Raw genomic sequence first — 18,843 nt, 5'->3', positions numbered from 1 at the left:
GCCTTACCTGCTCCTTTCTCACTGGCGTGCTGTGCGCTGCCACAGCCGAGAACTGCTCGAGCGCGGTTTGCTGCTCTTCACTCGGCGGCTGCTGCTGCGGCTGCTGCTGCTCCTGCTGCTCCTGCGGCTGGGTCTCTGCCGCCCCTTCCTGCGCAGGGCTCTCCTCTTGATCCTGCTCTTTATCCTTGGACTCGGAGTCTGATCCCGATTCTGTAGTCATGGTTGGTTATTCTGCAAGACACGGTGAGCAGACCTACTGAGTACAATCTCATAGCTGTGAATTTGTAAGCCAGGAATACGAAACAAAGAAAGATCAGAAAGTTTTAGTCTTAATATCCTCAGCCTTTAAAACTTAAGTGCCTATCACACTGGCCCAACCAGGATCCCTAGGAAAGCTCCCCTGGTGCAAAAGACCAGGTCTAAATGCATCCATACGCTAGGGAAAAAACATGTTGCCAAAAAATCTCATTCTACAGAGTAATACACAGGCATTATAGGACTTACACGCAAGTTAAATACAGGATACGTACGTCATAATTCATAAAGGGAGAATAACATATTGGGCCTTAAATCTAACAAAACCCAGTGGAGTTTGGGTTTCTAAACCATGTGGAAACTTGAAACACTAAATCTTTTGTCCTTTACATTGAAGTCAACAGGACTTCAGCTCATCAACATCTGCACTTCCTTTTGGAAATGTACTCAAAAACTTTTGATGCTTCTAAGCAACACATTAATAGTTGAACTAGGTGATCTTAGAGGTCTTTTCCAATCTAAATGACTTTATGATTATATACATACTAGAAAGATCTGAAATGGGTCCACCAAAAACAGTAAAACATAAATTTGCCCTTAAACCCAGTTCTGTCCTTCACACTTGAATTCATCTACATTTCTGTAATTTCTAAGTGCTAGAGCATCTAAAAGGAAACATAAAGAGTTCCATTAAGTCATTCTAAGTGTTAGATTTAAAATGAAGGGAATACAACTTTCATTGAATGGGAAAAATCTGTGTTTGTACTTTGTCCAATACTAAATCAAAATAAAAATATTAGCAATATTCACTCAAAATTTTAACTTCTTCCATTAAATAGTTTGGTTGCAAATATGTGGTTTACACCCAATTCTCAAACTAAATACTTGCAAACCCCAACTTTAAAAAAAAAAGTGATTTTTTTTTTATCAAAGCAAGGATTTGAAAAAGCAGACTCTGCATCAGTTCAGCAAAGGGAGTGTGCTTTTATGTTTGTTACTCATATATTCTCAGACCTCACAAACTTATTCCTGAATAGTTTGCTACTAAGCAACTTGAAGGCAAACCAGTCTGCTGCAATCTATTTCTGTTAGTCATCAGGACATGATTTCTTTAACCTGGTAACCATGGCTACTGTGTAATTATAGGTGATTCCACAAAACATACATCTGTTAATTCACCTGCTAGGAAGTCACGATGAACTCCTAGCCTACACTACAATGCTTACTAGCAGGAGCAAATTTATTAGAGAACATAAGAAAAGTACAAACCTTTCTCTTTTTTCTTCACTTAAATGTTTGATAAGCTAAATTGCTTGCAGAAAATGTTTTAAACGAGGCCAATTACTATTTTCAAACTCACTTGTGTATTCTGCACTTTCAAGGTTAAGCTCTCCGGAGCGAAGCAAGTCACAGCATTCAGCCTGTGCTCAGCTCCTGTACTGTGTATGAGGAGGGGGGTGTGTGTTCCCACCCCCTGCCAGCCAAAACAGCACGAGAGAGAGGAATTAGAAAGCATACATGGCAGATTCAGGCCTCAGGACACATTTTCAAGGTACTAACATGTGACATACTTGTTTAGAAACACATCGTAAATTTCTACACTCAAACTGGCATAACTGTATGAAAAAGTACTTTTCGAAATCTGTTATTTAACAAATTGTCTTTAGCATCTACGAAAAGCAATAATTAATTTGGCTCTTAAAATGAGAAAGGCATTTGTTTAATCAAACTTCAGCTGTCCATATCTGAGATGGTCACTTTAAATGCGGAGCAGAAAAACAGACGTTTCAGAGAGGGATTCATCTGACCTATTTTAAATTCCTGCTTTAAGCTGAGATAAATCACATACTAGAGTGACTTCAACGTGAAGGAAGCATAAACAAGTTCCTCCAATGTAGATCATGCAAACTCATCCTCCATATTCAATTCTCCTAAGCCATTCTTTTTTGTATGCTTTAAACATTAAATTGAACACCAATGTTAATCTCTCAGAGTTTTGCTTTACCCATCTGTCAAATTCACATATTCTTCATCTGACACTCATTATATTTGCCTTGCTTTAAAAGCACACAGGTCTAGACAAATGTCTCAAGTTTTCCCTCACCCACCCCCACCCTGCTTTGTAGAAGTGTTTGAGGACATGAAATGCAAATTAATCAAGTAATTATTTCAATAAACTCAAACTACATGCTCAGTCTTCTTTTCCAGAAAATATGAATAAGTTACCAAAACCTAACTTACAGCTACAAAAGTAATTCCTCAAACAATACAAATGAGCACCTATGAGCAACACAAAGAGCGAATGCATACAGCAAGTTGTAATACTTTTTCCCCCCATCTTGATATTACTTAGAAAAGTGTAAATAAAAAGTAACTATCATACTTTCTGTTTAGAAAGAGGTATTATTCTCTATAGGATCAGGTTTCCATCCAATACTTATCAAAAGTCTGTCTTCCTTCAGCTTCAGAGGCATCACCATGCCTCTGAAAGCTCATTTTTGCACCCTGTGTAGCTTCTTTTCTACTGAACATTTGTATCCTGGCTGTTTGCAAGCACAGAAACAGACATTTAAATTAGCCCCATAAACCACAGCTTCATGTAGCATGAGATGTAAACAAGTTTTACTTTCCCTGCCAGTTACAATTTTGAATCTCAGGGTACAACAAATGTGGTTGTCACATTCTTCTGGGACATTCCTGTATGAAGCATAGCCTTACAGCACTGAGCTCCACTCTAGGAGTAACTGGTTTTCTCTCCTGTTCCCTGAATTCTTGCTGGCTTTAAGAGTGCTTTATTAGAAAATTTTGTGTGCTTTATCAAATCTTTCAGTGTAAGAGATTCCCTGGATACGATATTACTATCATTAGTCAGACAGCAGATGGATTTAATTAACCCAAGGTTGCTATTTCCAAATGTCTTTATTTCCCCACGCATGCAACACGTTTAACAACAAATACTGAGAATAAAATACTATTCTTCTCACACCATTCTCTTACAGGTGTAAATAGAAGCAAAGCAAACACATTGCAAATCCCATTTCTTACAAACTCCTCAGATGACAGTATTGTTAAGATTTATCTCCTTCCATCTAGCACAGGTTGAAAATACCTAAATTACAAGGCAGAAAACAACATTCCTCTCTCAGTGCAAACCAATAAGTTGTTTTGCCTTCCTCAGCCAACAGCTGCTTATCCGCATGAACTCTGACAGCATTTCATTTGTTATAAGTAGCACAACAATCCTCCTAGGAAGAGGTAATTTCACTTATTGAAAGAAATAACAGTAATCTTAAGAAATTTACCAACATAAATATTACTCTACCTTTTCTTTGCACGCAGCAAACCTGACAGAATAGCTGGTAGTGCCTAAACATTTATCAAGCACGCAGCTGGCTGAGAATTTCTTATCCTTATTTGATTAGTTTATTTACTATAACTGGCCGTGTATCAAAACCATTACTTCTAAATGAGAATTTCAGCACAGGAAGTAAGAAAACACTGAAGTTCCTTGAACTTTTTCTGTCGCCAGCACAGCCTCCGTATCAAATTCCCCTTTCCAGCAAACAGAAAACAAAGCAATGAAGAGAAACTGGGAGCACTACCTTATACAAATGAGGTAATACTACGCAAGCCAGATGTGCTCTTGGATAGCTACACTTTGGCTTAATAACCCAGTATTCAAAGATTCCAAAAGATTAGCTGAGTCCAAACTTAACACAGGTGCTTCTATTCCTGGATAGTAATAGCATAGATCCTGAGGCGAAAGTACATTTATTTGGTGGCAGAATGAAAATCAGAATGAAAATTAAGTCCTTTGATTAAAGGGAGGGGTGGGGGGGGGAGAGGAAAAGCCCATGACTAGCTTATTTTAACCTACTACTAAAAATGTAAGTTAAAAATATATGTACTTTCAGCAGTGTAAAATAAAAATATCAGTAAAATATTTAAAGGTCAGTGTTTTAGTACTGCTGACAACAGGTAAGCGAGTACAGATATTAATATACTATCAAAGTATTAAAACACAACTTCAAAAATCAACATGGCTTTCTATAGTAATTTTATATATAATGTGGACCAAATCACAGACAATAAATCTTTTCCTACCCTCACACTACTCTAAAACATTACATAAGGATTACAAAACCTGCAAACCACTTATGCAAAACCCCTACATCCTAAAACCTGACACAACACCTAGACCTTCTTTCCTTCAGCTATGAATCTATTGCAGCTTGGGAGATTCCCGTTTCCACTACCAATTACTGGCTGTAGACTTAGAGAATGTAACTTTTCTTCAGAAGGGAACCAAAACCATGTCGTCCTCTGGGTCACCTGGTCCCCTGCAGCAAGTGACAACCCAAAAATACTGTATAAATTTATAAATTCAAAACCTTGACACTCTACCTCTCGTTTTCAGAGCACAGACCTTCTGGGCTGCATCCACAGAGCAATGAAATTCACAGCTAATTGACAGCAGAGCCCACAGTTTAATTAACACTGCAGTCATTAATAAACCTTTATTTATATATAAATACACGCTAGTGAAAATATCTGCTATATTAAGCAAACAGAAGTCACATCAGACAAGAAATTGCAAATTAATTCCGAATAAATTGTGATGTAATGAGAAAACAAAATTGAACCAAGTATAATTAAATGAACTATACATAGCCACTAACTATTTCCTGTAATGTGCGGATTAATGATTTACATTTAAATGCTTCTTTGATCTAATTAATTCTCTTTGTAGAAAGTTCTCCTTTAATTACAGTAATTCTTGAAGATTGTTATAAATCTTTGCAAAGGTCCAAATTTGGAAATTATGTAACAAAATAATGATTCCATACTTCAAAAATAATGTTCTGCATAATGAGAGACATATTTATCCAATAACGATGAGATGCTGATGAGAAGAGCATATGGAGAACAATATTGCTGCAATGAGCAGTGACAGAAATGCCAATATATGTTTCAAGAAAAGAATACACACCAGAACGCCGACTTCTAAGCTTGAAATATAAACTGTTTCCATCAAACTGCCTGAACCTCAGCTCACTTATTCCAGCTGGGTTTCTTTTCAGGAAAAAGATCATTTTCTGTTGATCCTCTTTAATGTGGATGAGTTTCAGCCTCACAAGCAGGAGGCACCCTTGCCACAAACGCCTGGCACAGGGTCCCCAAGAGTTAAAACCAGCTCTTTCTTGACCCATCACCATTGCCAGCAGCAACTGGACGCCTCACAGAGGAGGCAATTCCCTGGCCTTACAGCTACTTCAGCGGACACCAACAAGCCAAAGTGACTGCAGAGATGAGTCCTGAATGAACACAGGTGAGAACAACCCCAAAACGGGCCACTGGATGCCCCCTCCCAACTGCATGCTCCTGTCACCTTTCTTGTGCTGGCACCAGTGTGACTTTGGGGACCTGGTGGCTCTGCTGGGAGGGCTGGATCTCCCCAGGCTGGGGAGGGGGAAGCAAGAGCCCTCCTTTGGGCACTGATGGGTACCCCTATCTGACCTGGCTGCGAGGCTCCAGCCCAGCGACCCTTATGTTTCAATGCACAAGTGCACCGGCTGTGCTGAGAGTTCATTATTGCATCTTAAATGTACACATATAAACACAAACCCATTAGAGTCAGCACATTAAAAAAACAAACAAACAAAAATAAAGTCAAAAAAGAAGTAACAAAAGAGACAAGAGGAAAACCAATGGAGAAAGGTGCTAAGCACCTGGATGAGCTGCCACCGTGCCAGCAGAGAGTGCTCCAGGCTAAATGACTTAACAGATGTGGTGGCAGAGGACATGGGCCCAAGCATAGATGCAGGAGGGAGACTGCAGGGAGGACAGGGAGGTGTTAATCAGCAATAATAAAAAAAGCTGGGTGGAGGTGTTGCAAGATATAACATGATCTAAAATATTTGTTTGGCTTTCTAGGAAGGTGCATGATACAGATTTCTTAAAAGTTTCTTGATGAAGATGAAAGGAAAACCAGAGGCGACTCCTTCCTAAAAAAGGAGTAATGTAATCTGGAGGAGATGGAGAAGGCACCTTAAAACCACCAGACACACCTTTCAAAGGGGACAAAAAGGGAACTGCAGACATGAGTTACCTGTCAGAACCCAAAACTCCCTCATCCCAGGCACACATGCACCCCTTGATAGCACCACCACAAAATGAAAATGAGTGTTTCTGGAGAAACTTCACCTAGCAAGCCTGGGGACAGAAACTGTCAGAAGCTTTGAAAGGATCTGGGAAAGGGAGGGATATATCAAAAAGGGATTGTGCACCAAAGCAGAACCAGGAACACATGACTCAGGGATGAACAGGATGAAAAGGAGAAATGAAGACTAGGATGCCAAGTGACTTAGAATTAAGCAAGAGATGTGGCAAACGATAAGAAGAAAGTCTCTATAAATACATTAGAAGGAAAACCAGGCCTGTTACAAAACATGAGAAAGTTTTTTCTTTATTATTGGGAAATAAATATTATTTTTCTTCATTATCTGGGACCAGATAATGGGGGCATATTTCATCTGACACACAGGATATGCAAGTTCAGGTTGGACGGAGCAAGGGAAAAACAGAACAAAGACATCAGTCAGCCAAGTGGTTTCAAGTCAGCAGGAGCAGTGAAAATGTCCCTAAAGTGCTGGGGAACCACCATCAGTCATCTTTAAACCATTAACCACTGCTATGCAGATGCCAGAGAGGCCAGGTAAAAGAAATTAAAAGACTAAACACAGCACGCAATCTTACAAAGGAAAGTGGGAGCAGAAAAGCCAGTTAAACCAAAGTTACTGCAGCACACCGCTAAAGGATTTCTAATCCTGTAAAAATAATGAGATTAGGAACAAAACACAACAAATGGCCAACATAAATGTATCAAAAAGTCATGTCAAACTAGAGTAAAGCCTCTCTCACTCTCTCTGACAGGGCATCTGTCCCAGCTGATAAAAAGGAAGTAGAGTAGTACAGATGACAGAGCCTATCTTTAGAAAGGCTTTTAAAACAGCCCCACATGACTTTTTCATGAGTGAACTACCGAAATAGCTTATGTTATCACAAAGAAAAAAGGAAGGGCGGGGGGCAGAAAGGTGTACAAGTGATTAATAAAACCCAAACCCTAGCCTACTAGCCTTCAAAGTTATCAGCACCATGATGACAACCTGTGAAAACTTGTTGATTTCAGGAATCACAGCTATATGAGGATCAGTGGAGAGTGCCTGATCCATGCTCAGTATCACACTGCTGAGGTTGCAATACACCACTGGCATCCTCACCTGACTTAGAGAAGAGCAAAGCAGTCAGAAAGAAAACCACATATGTGCTGAATCTGACTACATTCCTGTAAGGGTAATGGCAGCAGCAATGGGGACCTCAGAAGTGAAAAGTGATGAGGAAGATGCGGGTTGGGCAGCAGAAATGAAGCAGCATGACTGTCTGATGAATTTCTGTGGGACATAATGCTGGAGGTGTTCTGCCTTCTGCAGCACCAGGGAGAGGTATACAGCATATTATATTTAAGTTTGAGATTCATATTTTTTTGAAAAATATGCATTAAAGAGTGTCAAGAAGGGAGCAGGAAGAACAATAGAAGCTTTAGAAAGTGTGACCAATGGAAAAACATTTAAGAAGCTGGATGTTTACTCTGGGCAAAGGGAAGAGAAAGAGGGGCTGATAAGAGCCTTGCAATACATTCAAGCTTCTTGCAGACAGAAAGTAATCACATATTTGCTAACAGTAGAGCAAGAACTTGATTGGCATCAAGTGGGATTTGGAGTAGACAGCATATCAACTATAATGACAGTCAAGAAGAGGTTATGTATAGCTGTGTGGTGTCATCATGGGACACTTACGTACTGATAAAAAACCAGCAACAAAATTCTCTGTTTGCAACTTTTTAAAACATAAGATATTAGAGATTTTGTCTATTTTGCTACCCCTTCCACTTGGGTTGACAGCCCTAAATTAACAAAACTAATATACTCGCTTCTGTTTCAGAGCACCTGGAAGCACAAAGTGCCATTTTTATCTCCTGTTTACCTTTAATTTCTATGAGTCAGTGCAATTACCTGGGTCTGTTTTGTTCTCTGGGGGGCTTCACACAGCAATAAAGCCCAGAACCACTGCCATTTCTGCTGCCCCACTTGCATGCAAGGTTTATGAACAGTCTGACCAGGTTCCCTGAAAATACCAGATCACCTTTTGGAGGTCATAACACCAAGAGCTCCCCAAGGCTACCCTAATTTCTGAACAGGAGGAGAAAAATCAGGCCATTATAACATGTTTTGGCTCATTTTCTCCTGTCCTGCTGATCCAAGCAGTTTTTCCTAGGGGCAAACAGGACTTACCAGGGGAAGAAGGGAACTGCATTTTCCCCACTAAATTCTCTGTTCAGGTCTCCAGGCGATGGGTGCAGTTGCTGCTGCTGCACCCTTCCCTGCACCCAGAGTGAGGGCTGGCTCTGCCCCCCTCATCCCCCACTGCCAGGATTCATCCAGCAGCTCCAAAAGCAGGATTGATGACAGCCACTGCCCACCACTCACGCCAGTTCCTGCAGATGGCTCCTGTCTGGAAGAGCTCATGTACACGAGCTGGCAAGCACACACCTCTCTGAGAGCGCTGGGTGTAACTAGAGAAATGCACAATTTAAGCCAAACCAGACAGTTGTTTTTATTCCTTAAAAAAACCCCAAGTGCCGCCACAAAGAAAAGCCAAAAGGTGAAAGCAGAACTCCTGAGAAACACAAACTGCTGCTTACAACAGACCTCAGCAAACCGTCTGCTCATGAAAAAGCATTAATCCACACAAATACTGCATTGCAGGAAGGTAAAGGGGACCAGAAATAACACAAAAATAACTCAGCAAATCTGTATAGTGAGAAACAACAGGGAATTACAGGCAGGAGGCAGATGTGAGGAGGAGGAGAAGGAAATGAAGAAACCCATAATGGAGAATACAGCAACATCCCACAGATGTTGGTCATGAGAGTATTGCATAGAAACACACCCAACTCCAGCCCCCATTTCCACACTTCACTGAAAAAATCCTGGCAGAAAACAAAACCCACAGCAAAACTGCTTGTAGTTTGATTACAACCAATTGATAAATATTTCATTCAGAAACTAAGAAGGCAAGAAACAGCCCTCAATGGCATAGGGTGACTTTCTGCAAACAAGTGACTTTGATTACTTGGGTTACATTTACACGAGGTTTTGACCTTTCTAAATTGCTCTGGAGCCAAATGTTCACATGGGGCTCCCTGTGCACCATTCACTATTTAATGTCACAGAAGCTGAGTGTGCTTCAGGCATCACATCATTAAAGTTCATATTCTCTTATATTGAGCAGAAAATGGAACAATTCAAACTTTAAAAAAAAAAGAAGAAAAAAAAAAGAGTTGCACGGGGTTGCTGACACATGGCAGGTGTGCTACATTATCACACTACCCTCAGGCCAAAATACTGTAACACCTGTGAACAATATTTTTTGTTTCATAGAGTACCTAAATAGACTGTGCTCCAGTGCTCCCAAGCTGGTGACCTGCCTGACCTCAAAGAAAGAAGAGTATCAAGCAGACAAGGTACAAATCAGAGCATCAAGCCCATCTCCTCCAAGGGCTTCTGACTCCCTCTGACCAGACATTTTTCATTCCAGTGATGGAAGAGCGTATGAAGTAAAAGAAAATTTGAACTGTAATTTTAAAATGTCACCTCAACTTTTCTGATTTATGTTGTTAATTAGAATCCAGCCATGAAACCACTGGTTTTTTTGCTTTATTTTACTGAAGAGTGCTTGAAAAAGCCATGAAGAACTGTCTAATAAATTAAGCCCTCCCTGGCTTATTACTTGCAAAAGCAATGTAGCAGTATCATTTTTTTTGTTTGGGTTTGTTTGGATTTTGTTTCAGCGACTGAATATTTCCCCCCCGTTTTTATGGTTTGGAGGGAATTCACTATTACGTTTTTGTAGCCTTTTTTCCAAGTGTGGTTCAGAGATGGAAGAGAGGAAGACAGACCTTTTGCAGCCAGTTGCCTCATGCATCTTTCAGCTGGCCACAGACATTTCCAGTGTCCACCACTATTCTTTCCCAGCAAGACACAAATCAGCACTGTGGCTGCAAGCTCTGCTCCCAGCTCCCAGCCCTGGCAGAGTCACAGGCACTGCTGCCCTCCAGCATGCTCAGCTTCAGCAGGTTTTCCATAAACCTTCCCAGAACTGAGCATTTTAAAAGCAATTTTTTGAGGGTGTCATGAATCATTTCTTCTTGGTGGTAGATGTCTGACCTGGGTCATGCAAGGCAGGATGCCTGAGCAATGGCTTCCCCCATAACATCGCAGAGCAGCGCTCGCTCTACATCACTAGGAGCTCCAGGTGTTCCTCGATGCTGGATTAAAACAACTGAGAAAACTTCAAAAATTCAGGCAGATGCAAAAGGAAGGAAGAAGTCACAGGCTGTGAAAAAAATGCAGAGGAACCACCCTGAATTCATGCTGGGTCCTAGTTAAATTAAGGCAGCTCTGTGTAATGAGAGCCACCATGCTGAGGTCTGGGGACAAATGTGCTCCTACTTAATCTTCCTCTTTTCCTTTTGCTCCCTCCCATCCTAACACTAATTTTACAGCCTGTGTTTCAACTTTTGAAGGTTCTAAATGGGTCTGATGTATTAAGACTTCATGATGGTGAGGCACCACAGTGTTTTTATTATAATAGCTTTTGTTTTTCTGAAATGGATTATTCATTTCATACTTAGATTTTAATCTCCTGGGAATTCATGTCAATTTTGAATATAAAACACATCCTGCAATATCAAGTAAAAGACTTTCCACTATGGAGCACTGCATCAGGAAACCACTGGTTCCCCAAACAAATTAAAATCTTGTGAGCCTAAACAACCAAACCCATGGCATCAGACAGCTAGGTTCTTATACCTAAACTCTTCTGGGATCTCCATGCTCCCCAAAGCTTCAATTACCTGCTACAGATTACAAAAATACTGTTTGACCGGCACCTAGCACCAGCAACTAGCCTGTGTCACATTTGCTCCAGGTTACACTGGCACTGCAAAAACATTCTCCCAGCATCCTCTGAAAATGCAGTTCAACGTTTCCCCCTGCCCTGAAACCCAAATGCACATACCAGCAGTCAGCTCTTACCCCTCACAGACACCAGTTGTAAAATCATGTGTTGGATGCAAACCAAGATCTGAGGACGGTTTGGGAGCAGGGACCTCTAGGAACAAACTGGTCAGAGCAGAAATGCACAAACAAGTATATTTATGGTGGGCCCAGGCATCTGTAGAGTGATCTCACTTAAAATCAGCCAGAAAGGAGGATTCTCTCCCACAGCCAGGCACACTTTGATTAAATGTTTCAGAACCATTTCAGTTGTATGTTTCCAAAGCACGGGAAGATCCTTCACACCTCCCAATGCACACTAGTTAAGTCCTGAGTGCCCTTTGCATGATCAGCTCTGTAAGGAATTAAGAGCAAGCTTTCGGTATCTTCACTTAGCATCCCAGTAAAGCCAAAATCTTCCACCATCTGTGCAGCTATACCAAACCACAAGGATTTGCAGACCAGCATCCAGTAGAGCCTGACAAAGAAAATAGCTATCTTTAAAGAGGCTCTAACCCTTTTTAACTATTAAACCCTGAAATGCTCCACATACAGTTCTACAATAATTACATTATATACTCCTGACCCAGTGTTATACTGGATTATGCTGTCTCTGAAGATGGATGTCACCAGATCTGGCAATTCCTCTGCAATGTGTATGACCTTCTTGGAGTTCAGACACATAGAAACGACAGCAGCTCAGAGAGGACAGAAGGGGTTGAGGCAATTGGGACAGACAGGTGGCCTAAAGTGTCCCCACAAGACAGGGGTAAGTAAAAAAAAAAAAAAAAAAAAAAAAAGAGAGAGGAAGAAGGGGAAAATAAGAAAGCAGAAAGTTGCAGTAATGCAGCTTAATCACAAAAAGAAAAAAAACAAGGAGTAAGAGGGAATGGACAAGCTCTTGCAGGAGAAAGAGGAAGGAAAGCTCTTTCCAACTTTTAAATCACTAGGGTTTCAAAAAAGTAACATAGCATCCAAACCCTACTTTCAGCTGAAGATCAACTGTCCTTACTGATGCTGAGCTTGCAAGGACAGCTTTGTGCCTGAAAACATAAATCTAGGTTACTCAGCAGAGAGTGAGCATTTAAAAGTTAATAAGAAAAAATATATTTTTGTATCAAGTTGATAATTTGAGAGGAGAAGTGAGGGTAATTATGCTAGGTGCTGCAATTCCCAAACTCTGGCACATACTTTTCTTTAAGCATACCTGTGTTAAATGTTTGATGGTGTTTTTAAGGCTACAAACCACTAATTCCATTGCTACAATCTATCTTAATTTAAGGGAGAATACTACAAATCAGAAACAAAGTGAGAGACTTTGATAGGGGTCCCTATTTAGTGTGCAGAGTTTCAAACTTGTCACATGTGCTAATGAGGTAAGTGGCCAAATCAGTGAAACAAGTCCATGAACAGCGGCTTTTGCCATCTTTCCTCCTGATGTTATGCAGAACCCTATGCAAGACTCTCTGGCCAAGTGACAAAACACTACTGTGCATTGTAACTAATGATTATCTTATGCCAATCCATTTTCTTCAGTACCCTTCAGGTCACAGCATGTAAAATTCATTTACATTCCAAGCCATATGCTAGTTTGGGTGGGGAAAAAAGCAAAGGTAACTGGGTAACTGTCTCACTCCTTACTGGAATGATTTGTTCAAGAAGGCACTATCATTTCAAAGTTTAACATATCAAACAACTTTGCTACCTTAATGTACAATTCAACCTTCTCATGAGCTAATAAACATGTAGGAAATACAGTTACTCCCAAGAGCATCATAAATGGTGACTCAACAACCACAAGCTTCTCCTAGAGCTATGTCTGATGCTGGATTAATAACAGTCACATTTCACCTCTCCTTCCCCTCTTCTGTTCACTCTGCAGTCTGTTTTCTGTGGGGACACAAAACTCCATGCCAATATTCACAGGGCTGTTACATCTGAACTAAAAAATGAATGAGGTAATCCACCCACTCCCTGGATGTCATGAATGTTCCAGGGAAGTGGTACCCTGCAGCTGGGCTTCACCCCGTTCTGCTCTCTGTCACCTTCACTATATGCATGTGTCTCACTACAGCTGGGGCCACAGACGCTTCACCCTCAAGGAATCATTGCTTTAAAGGTTTGAAAAGAAGCAAGAAACCAACTAACTCTTCCCCCAGCTCCAGAATGGCATTAATTATCCCTACAGCAACAGCCACATTTTCTTTGAAAGACACAGACATGCAAACACGCCAAAAGCACCACCACAAAACAAGCACATCAGATACATACTGGATCTTAATTAGGGAGCTTGTCTTGCACAGTGACTTCAGTGCTCCATGGCCCCCTTCCCAGCCACCCTTGCCTAAACTCTACCTGACATATATTTATGTCACCTATTACTAAAATCCCACAATGCTGAAGTTTACATGTTCCATTTATTGTAATGGTTCCCTGCTTAGGAAAATTTTCCCAAATGTCTGACCTAATTCTTCCCACTTGAAATGTACTGAGTTCTCCTCACCCTGCAAACAGTGGATGCATAGCATGGCTCTGCAGCTCGCAGACAGCTGCTGTTTGCCCACTCTATCCCCTGCCTCTTCTGGCAACTCCTATTTTTAGTCCCCTCTCAGGCTCTTTCTTCTCTCCTCTGTTCTCTTTGCCACCAGTTCACCTCTTTCCAGAGCAATAGCATCCAAACCCTACTTTCAGCTGAAGATCAACTGTCCTTACTGATGCTGAGCTTGCAAGGACAGCTTTGTGCCTGAAAACAGTACTTCATATTTCCAGCTAGCAAGGAGTTCAATATTCTCACCATATTATGACAATTATCAACTTAGTTTTAACCTTTGATGCATTCATAAACCCACACTGTTTTCTCCACACTCCTGCCTAAGGATCTCCCTAGTGGATAAAAACCACCTTAGCTACATTTTATTCCACAAAAAGTGAGGAAAAAGCTTCACTTGCTAGCTAGATATTACTTTTCTTTTTTTTTTAATTTTATACTTTAAAGTCCCTTCTCTTTCGTTGGGTATCATTCAAAAAAATAAAACATTTATTACCATACAAGATCTAGTTTCAGTGACAGGAGTGCACATGATTTATGTTAGAACAACTGCAGCTCCATGTATCCAAAGTACATTCATGCCACGATACTCTCATATTTATTAAGATATTAGGGAGTAGCAATTGGAAACATTTCCAATTTCACCTATAGTTTCCATTCACTGCTGACGTGCACTCCAGTTCCTTGACAGGTCTTGGGGGCATTAGAAATTGGGCCAGGCTGACCCCCAGCATGTTTGCTGTAATGGTTCCACAGGGGCTGAGAACACCTTCCAAACACGGCAGGAACTCAGCGTTCCTGTCCACTTTCAAGAGCCACAGGGCCATTAAGGCGACCTGAGTGGCATTGCTGCCAGTGTCGTAACTTATTAATAAACAGAGAGCAAGCTCACATCTGCTAGGAAAGGAAAGTCTAGTCTACCTCATTTTATGGTCTCTAGCTGAGTCAAGCACATTAAAATATGTATTACCTCTGTCTACCTGTCACTTCGTGTAACATGCTTAGGTGAACCCATGGCTGCAAGCCAGAGCCCAAACTGCTCCAATGCAAGCAGTGCTTTTGGGGAAAAGTCATTTGCAACAGAAGTGTCAGGTTCCTCTCAGTATGCTGGAAAATGTTTGCCTCAACCCTTCCTGAACCAAAAGTTAAATGGTGAGGAAAGACTGCAATTTCAGGTTAATCTGGGAATCGTAATATGCTCACGAAATGAACTACATGCTCTGCCTCACCAATGAAAAAATAGAAAAATCAGGAGAGAGATCAAGACTGATTCCTTTAAAATGCATTTTAAGAACAGTTTTGATACTGGTTTCTCGAGAGAGGGAGCATAACCCCAGCCTACATTATGCCACCAAGGAGACCTTCTCCTCCTACCTTTGATACAGACAGCAAATGTGCCTTGGGGACATGAAGCCAAGAAAGGGCTGACAGGCCAATATAGGATACTGCCTCATTCCAACCAAGTGGTAGACAATGGCTGGCATTCAGACAGCTGAAAACTTGCAGAGAAGCTAGTCCAAGCTGGTGTAAGTGGATGCAAGTGTGGGCATGGATATTTAGGAGCTCTTAAGAAGAAAAGCAGCTTGCAATATTTCAGGGCGGGGTTCTGAGACTTTCTTTTTTGTGTAATCCATTAGCAGTAAATAAGACCAGGAACATGACAGGGTCATGTGTGCCCAGAACTGCATCTAAGCCTCAGAATTACAGCTGCAATTAATGGGTTTTCCAAGGTGGGGGGGAGGGGTAGGGGAAGGGAGAGGAGGGGAGAAGAATCAACTGGAGAAGAAAAAAGTAAAGCAAAACTAAAACTTGCCAGAAAACCACTGCAGCAGGCAGACTGAGCAAGTTAGAGATTTCTTCTCTTGTTCACATGCAAGCACACAATCAAGGGCACAACTCCCAAAACACATACACATTCGAGGTCTTTCCCTGTTTCACCCCTTTTATAATCTTTTACAGTCTTGTAAAAGTGTGCTGCCTTCAAAAAGACAAGGATTCTTTTTATTTCTTACCATTTCATCTGCAGTTCAGCACATCACTTGACATAACCTCTAGTGACAGAGGTTCAAGTATGCAGCTTCACCATCCCTAAAGTGAGATGCATTTTATTAGGGTTTTTACCCTTTTTCCTCTTCCTCTGCTCACACTTCAGATGACAGGAAATGCCTGCTGTGAATTCTTGTCCAGCATTTTAAATAGCACATGAAGTGCTTTCTGTCCAATGCCAGACAACTTCCCATGGACTGTGAGCTCTCCAAGAACAAGAGGTGTAAATACCTTTGTCCCTCCTCAGTGAGTGGGAAGCAGCTGGGCCAGAGAAGAAGCCCACAACCCCTAGGTGCCACTGCACCCACCCAGCACCTACTCAAGCCAGCAAGGACAGAATATACCATCAGCCCCTTTCATTCAACCACCCAGCTCCAGCTGTAACCAAAACTGGCAAGCACCCAAAAGTTTCCAATTTTTGTTATGAAGATTGTTTTGTTATTTTTCAAGCTCTTGACTGTACCACCCTATAGACCACAGCCATACATTCATTATGGTTCTTTGCATGCAAGTAAGTACAGACAGGTTGAATTTTTTTTGCAACAACCTTGGTGTTGTAACAAACAGAAGTCTCATAGCAGACGGTTTTGCAGCTTATTAAACTAAATACATTTTTGTGCACTGCAAGTTTTAATTGTCAAGGAAGATCATGTACAGCTATAAATCTATGAGACGTATTATAAATAACACATATGCTCAAATTAGTTTAATTTTAATGGAGAAGAAGATTCTCTGAGTTTATTCCTCTAATACTGTGGCCATAGTAGTCTGTAAGGTACAGCAGGTCTACTACTACAGCTGAATAGAAGGCAATTTTAAAACTGACACACAAGAAGGATAAATCCAAACTTCTCTAAGAGTAGAAATACCAACAAGCCACGATTGCACATCTGTTTCAAACACTCTTCATAACAAAAGGGCTGGCTTTTTGGTTTGGGTTTTGTGGGCCGGTTGGGTTTTTTGGGATGCCTTTGGAAGTTTGTTTCTTGGGCTTGTGGGGGGGTTGACATTTTTTTGTGTGTTTTTGTTTTTTTCAAGAGATGGCTTATGTTATCATTCTCTCTCTTCTCAGAGGATGACATCTGGTTACTGCAGAAAGCAGGTTTTTTTGTTAGAAAACAGACTTGATAAGCCATGTATGCACCTAGCAAGTTTAAGTCTGGCACACATCCCTTTAAACTCCTCTTCATTCAAACAAAATTTATATGAAAACCTGTGCCACAGAAGAAAAAAAAATGCTATTTAGCTATTTTCAGAACAGACTGTATGTACTTGAATGAATAAACCTAAACTGAGTACCTAGGAAAATGACAGAACAGGAAGACAGATTCAGCCCTAACACTGTGTTGGCTGTAACCATCCTTGCCCTTTGCACTGTTTCTAACCTCAACAGTGGTGTCCAACCTGTACAACAGGATTTATGGGTACCCTGAGCAGATGCAGACCTATTTCCCAACTTTCAGAAGCAAAATAATTTGGAGTTTCCTTCAAACTGCATGTCTGCAACACAAGATACAACGTGCTAACAACCCCTACACTCAGTGCCATGGGTTTTCTAACTTGTTTTAGTTCACAGGTCTTTGAAGGCACAGGCAGTGTGCTGTTTGGGACAAGAGCGAAGCCAGTGCGAGGCATGTGGATGTCAGGGCCTCAACCCAAGCATTTCATTGTATGGTTCTCCTTCTCTCGGGCCAATTCCACTCTCCTAATGAGGATATGAGTACATGCTTCTCTCCCAGTTTATATTTATCCCTGGCCCAGGTGCTGTTTTCCAACTGCGAACACAAGCTCCCCTGTGCTGAGGACTCGGGAAAAAAAAGTTTTCCCCCCTCCACATGTGCGAGATGGTAAAATGAATGCACACAAACTGGCATCATGTGCCAAGGCATAAAGGTCTGAGGTTTTTTCAAAGCCAGCATATGTTTGTCCCTACACTTATGTTCTATATGTTCTTTGCCTCACTGAAGCCTATAGCAAACAGCTGTCATTAACATTCACCCCTTCTGCTAACACTTTCCTTAATCCCTAACTGACTTCCCTGACTATAATTAAACTTTCCAGCTGCCACACTAAGAGATGGCACCAATATCCATCATTTATTTCTAAGTAGTCCTTAAAAAGCTCTTTTTCCAATTTCCAAGACCATGGACTAGAAAAAAAGCCTCTTACCCTTACAGATTTTTGGTTAAAAACCTTCTATTTGCTTAAAAACTGTCTCATCTTTTACCAGGGAAATTAAAAGGCCAAGCAGTATTATCTTAACAATTAAACTAATGCATTTTTATAGTGCCAATAGCTGGAATGCAAAGAGCTTGAAAAATGATACATACATACATACAAACATGTGTTTACACATTTTGTATGGAAAATACATTAGAAAGAACTGTATAACCAACATCGTTTACAAAGCTGTTTCATTCAAGCCCAAAATTTAAAGAGAAGCCTGAATTAAAATAATGAATAGTCTAATATCTTACTTTAGATTGCAACAGCAAATTGAGGTTATCACTTCAATCTGGAAAATGTGTTTTTCACATTCATGTAAGAGATTACTTGAACAGCAGAGCTGGTTGACAACATTTCCGTCTGGTACTATTCTTGCAGTGTTCAAGAGGACTTGATACTTTATACGAAAATTACTGGCTTCACAATTGAAAAAGGGAGAAGATGTCTGAAGCAAATGCTCTATTTTTTGGTAATGACATAACAAGACCCCGGGGAAGCTGAACAAAGCAGGTAAAGGCAGTGTAACACCCAGTGGACACACAGAGTGGGGTTCAGGAGACTCATTATCCACAAGCCCTTCAAATCCAGTACAAGAAAACCCCCCTCAAACAGTCACAAAATGCTGTTATTTTTGTGAGCCCCAAATGTCTG

At 40.9% G+C, this 18,843-nt stretch overlaps 1 protein-coding gene across 20 annotated transcripts in view; it reads right to left on the bottom strand.

Annotated features, from left to right (window-relative positions):
* Window positions 1–18,843, bottom strand: part of EPB41L3 (erythrocyte membrane protein band 4.1 like 3) — a 134,002-nt gene that overhangs the window by 63,844 nt on the left and 51,315 nt on the right. For all 20 annotated transcript variants that reach the window (XM_058832137.1, XM_058832135.1, XM_058832143.1 and 17 more), the window contains exon 2: window positions 8–231. In XM_058832137.1, the coding sequence (XP_058688120.1) occupies window positions 8–220 (213 nt within the window). In that variant the 5' untranslated portion in view covers window positions 221–231. The remainder of the gene's footprint in view (window positions 1–7; window positions 232–18,843) is intronic.

The sequence above is a fragment of the Poecile atricapillus genome, chromosome 2 (genome assembly GCF_030490865.1).
Source record: "Poecile atricapillus isolate bPoeAtr1 chromosome 2, bPoeAtr1.hap1, whole genome shotgun sequence".
Classification (NCBI taxonomy): domain Eukaryota; kingdom Metazoa; phylum Chordata; class Aves; order Passeriformes; family Paridae; genus Poecile; species Poecile atricapillus.
Note: the sequence above shows the minus strand (reverse complement) of the source record. Positions and strands in the feature narration are given on the sequence as shown.